At 43.7% G+C, this 3,750-nt stretch overlaps 1 protein-coding gene across 1 annotated transcript; it reads left to right on the forward strand.

The window, feature by feature from the left end:
• The first annotated feature begins 2,198 nt into the window (after positions 1–2,198).
• On the forward strand, positions 2,199–3,242 carry LOC143022624 (uncharacterized). Its single transcript, XM_076180922.1, has one exon. It carries the CDS (start codon positions 2,199–2,201, stop codon positions 3,240–3,242), a length of 1,044 nt encoding a protein of 347 aa, XP_076037037.1.
• The last annotated feature ends 508 nt before the right edge of the window (positions 3,243–3,750 follow it).

The raw sequence follows: 3,750 nt of genomic DNA on the forward strand, positions 1-3,750 counted from the left end.
ACTCCACACCCCTCCACCCTCCCTCCCATCTTTGCACCTCCTAGATGACGGGTCATCCCTGCACCCTGTCCACTGCCCTAGGTCAGAAGCAGTGTCGCAGGACACACCACATCCACAGCAAGGCCGCTTCATTAAATCGGCGACCCCCCCTCTCCGTCCCCCTATATAAAGGAAAGGACGGGGAGAAATCCCTTCGGGCTGCCTCAAAATTTTTGCTCACACACACTACCTCACCCCCCATTCCCCCGTCCATTCCTCCTCATGCAGTCACAACATTTTCCATATACAACCATTCTCCATTCACCCCTGTCTTCTGTCCTCTCCCATCCTTCCTCAACAGACATTCCCCTCTTCCCCAAAGCCCCCTTCACCCATTCATCCATCCATCTCATCCTAGGACGTCCCCTCATGTTCACTCCCTCCACATCTGCCTTCCATACCTCCTTTACTAGTCTTTCTTCACTCATTCTTTCCATGTGTCCAAACCATCCTAATACTCTTTCATCAACCCTATCTCCCAGCTCCCTTTCCACCCCTGTTCTCCTCCTCACCTCCTCATTTCTCACTCTATCAAGCCTAGTAACCCCCATCATACTTCTCAGACACCTCATCTCAAACACATTCAAGTTCCTTCTCTCTTCCTCTCTTATGTTCCATGTTTCTGCTCCATACAGTGCTGTTGGCACAATCACTCCTTCATACAGTTTATACAAAAAACATAAATAGGAATGCTTTAACGCATAGAATTGCCACTCACGTAGGCTCCATAACTGCGTATAGCACATGCGTTCTATAAGCTTGCCTCCCGCAGGCAAAAGCGCGGCGAGGGGATACGGGAAAATACGTTAGGCGTGATTACGCAATGCTCGCCAGTGGGATATAAAAATTACGGTATAGGTGCAGGCATGTAATATTATAGGAATGTATGTATGTACGTATATAACCATGAGTGTAAATGAGTGTGTATGTATATATATATATATATATATATATATATATATATGTATGTATATGTTTATGTATATATATATATATGTATGTATATATATATATATATATATATATATACATGGGCATGCATGAATTTGGGTATGTATTTGTGTATGTATGCATGTATGTATTTATGTATACATGTTTATATGCATGTCTTTTTATATGTACATGTATGGATATGGGGTACACATATACATACATATACACATATGCAGTACTGTATATGCACATACGCATTGGCATGCACATACAAATACACATGTGATTATGTACACATACAAGACATGCATAAACTTCGCGGGTGAAAGAGAGAACGATCGATATAAGCGGTGACTATATTTTATGATGCGAGTATTATTACGTCACGTCGTATGGCTGGCATTGGCTGCTGCCCGCGAGATTTAAGTTCCGTACTGAAAATACATATTATAGTGTTTGAATATGGTAAAAAGGATAAAAATAATTAAATAAACTACTGTACATGTTTAATAGGCTATATTCAGTATCTCTGGTGGTTAATATACAGGTAGGCTAGGTACAGTGACCACGGAACAGTGATACACAAATTGGGGATCGACTTACGATGAAATCGTCTTACGATGGCTCTATCGAAACCTAATGCCATCGTAAGTCGACGTTTACCTGTATATGCACATACGCATTGGCATGCACATACAAATACACATGTGATTATGTACACATACAAGACATGCATAAACACAAATACACACACCTACTCCTACACATACACAAATTCTTCTATTCCTAGAAATTCCAATGAGAATAAGTTTCCTTGACCAATTTGGGTCCTGAAGTCTACCTATGGTAAGAGAGTGCTTGTCCGTCGGTTGTCAAATAGATGTATAAGACGGCTGAGTCCTGACTGGGTTTGTTAGTAGTTAGGTCCCTTTAATCATATGATCATGTTCTCACATTACAGCAAAAAATATTTATTAGCATTCCTTCATACTGCTAAACTAAACGACATGGTACATCATGAGGAATAAACAAGACAACTAAACATGTATCACAAAAGAAATAGGAAAAAAAGAAAAAATCATGAATGGAAAAATGCAAATGTCATTGCTTGATTGAGGACAATTGCTGCCTATCTGAGTCTAACTTTTGTGGGTGCTGACACCCACGCTTCTTTGACCCCTGATAGACACAGGTGTCAGGCACTAGGCAGGACTCGCGACAGAATAATGGCACCACTTCGGAAATTCGAACTTGCCCGACTTCGTCGATTCTTCGTCGGCGCGATCAGATCAATGGTTTGTTGCTGCTGCCTGACTCCTCAGAAAATGGAAGACATCCCCCGCAAGTCAAGAAGCACTTCGAGAGGAACCACGAACCCCGTCGTTGACCCGACCGAACCTCCAGTAAAGGCCCAAAACTGCAGGAAACAAACCATTGATTATAAAGAAAATTACACTTTTAAATCTCATCTGGGCTCGGGAGGTTATGGAATCACATCACTGGTCATCAACAAGACGACGGGAAATATCTGCGTCGCCAAGATCCCGACAAAAGGCAAGGGATCTCCGAGCGAGATCCAAGCCCTCGCAGAGCTGACTCACCCAAACATTGTTCGTCTTGTGGATGTGGCGACACAAGGCAAACTAAACATCATAATCACGGAGTACTGCGAGGGCGGGACGCTCGACAGCGCTGTAATCAAACACGCGGAGCAGCCCTACCAAGATTGGGGCGACAGAGTCGCGTCCTACAGCGACCAACTCATTCGAGCCGTCGCTTACGTGCACTCGAAGAACTTTGCTCATCTGGACCTGAAGACCGAAAACATCGTTCTCAGCGCAGACCACAAGATTGTCAAGCTGATCGATTTTGGAATGTCCCGAAGAACGCCCCATGTCTATAAAAGAAACATTAAAGGTTGCCGTGGTACTCCTTGGTATATGGCACCGGAAGTAATTGACACGAAGATGCATCCATACAGCGGAGGCAAAGTGGACGTGTGGGCCCTCGGCTGTGTTTTCTACGAACTGTGCACAGGACAAGTTCCCTACTACAAGGAAGAGGCAGACGAACTCGATGATCGTGACCTCCTGCGTTACTACTTGGCCTGCTGCAAGAACGGCAAACCTGCTCTTGTCCGACTTCCCTCGACCTTCAGCCAACATCAGAAGTGCACTCTTACAACGGCCATGTGGGTCACGCTCGAGCCAAGACCAGAGAAGAGGATCGACATTTTGAGACTGGGCAAACTTTCCTTCCTGCAAGGTTGAGAAAAGTACTTTTAAAATGTATTAAACTGGCAAGAATTCAAAAATGACCCTTTGGATAGTATAGGGTTCTCCCTCAGCTGAATAAAATCGGCCGGTGGAAATCGGGATCATTATCTAGACTCTAGAGCATTGTATGTCTGGATTTGTACTTAGTAAATGGTTTCCCGCGGAGTAATAAAGATGACGCCAGTTTCGAACAGGCTCACCAAACCAGCCGTTAACCTTCTGTATACAAGCAAATACTTTCATTCCCTTAATAAGGGATGGTCAATTAAAAAAAATATTTTGCCCTGACCTTATATGAGAGAAAAGTACATGAAGAGATGTAATTCCTAGTTCTCTCGTTCCACCCCATTTTAGTCGTCTTTGATGACTCGCAGGGGACACGGTGGCAGTATTCTTGTCCCCCTATCACAGGGTAGTCGTCTGGTAGTCGCCCGGATGAATAGGCAACGAGCTTGTGACTCCGCCAAAAAAAAAAAAAAAAAAAAAGTTTAATACAGCACCT

The sequence above is a fragment of the Oratosquilla oratoria genome, unplaced genomic scaffold (genome assembly GCF_046742065.1).
Source record: "Oratosquilla oratoria isolate Oo_2021 unplaced genomic scaffold, ASM4674206v1 SCAFFOLD128, whole genome shotgun sequence".
Taxonomy (NCBI): Eukaryota; Metazoa; Arthropoda; class Malacostraca; order Stomatopoda; family Squillidae; genus Oratosquilla; species Oratosquilla oratoria.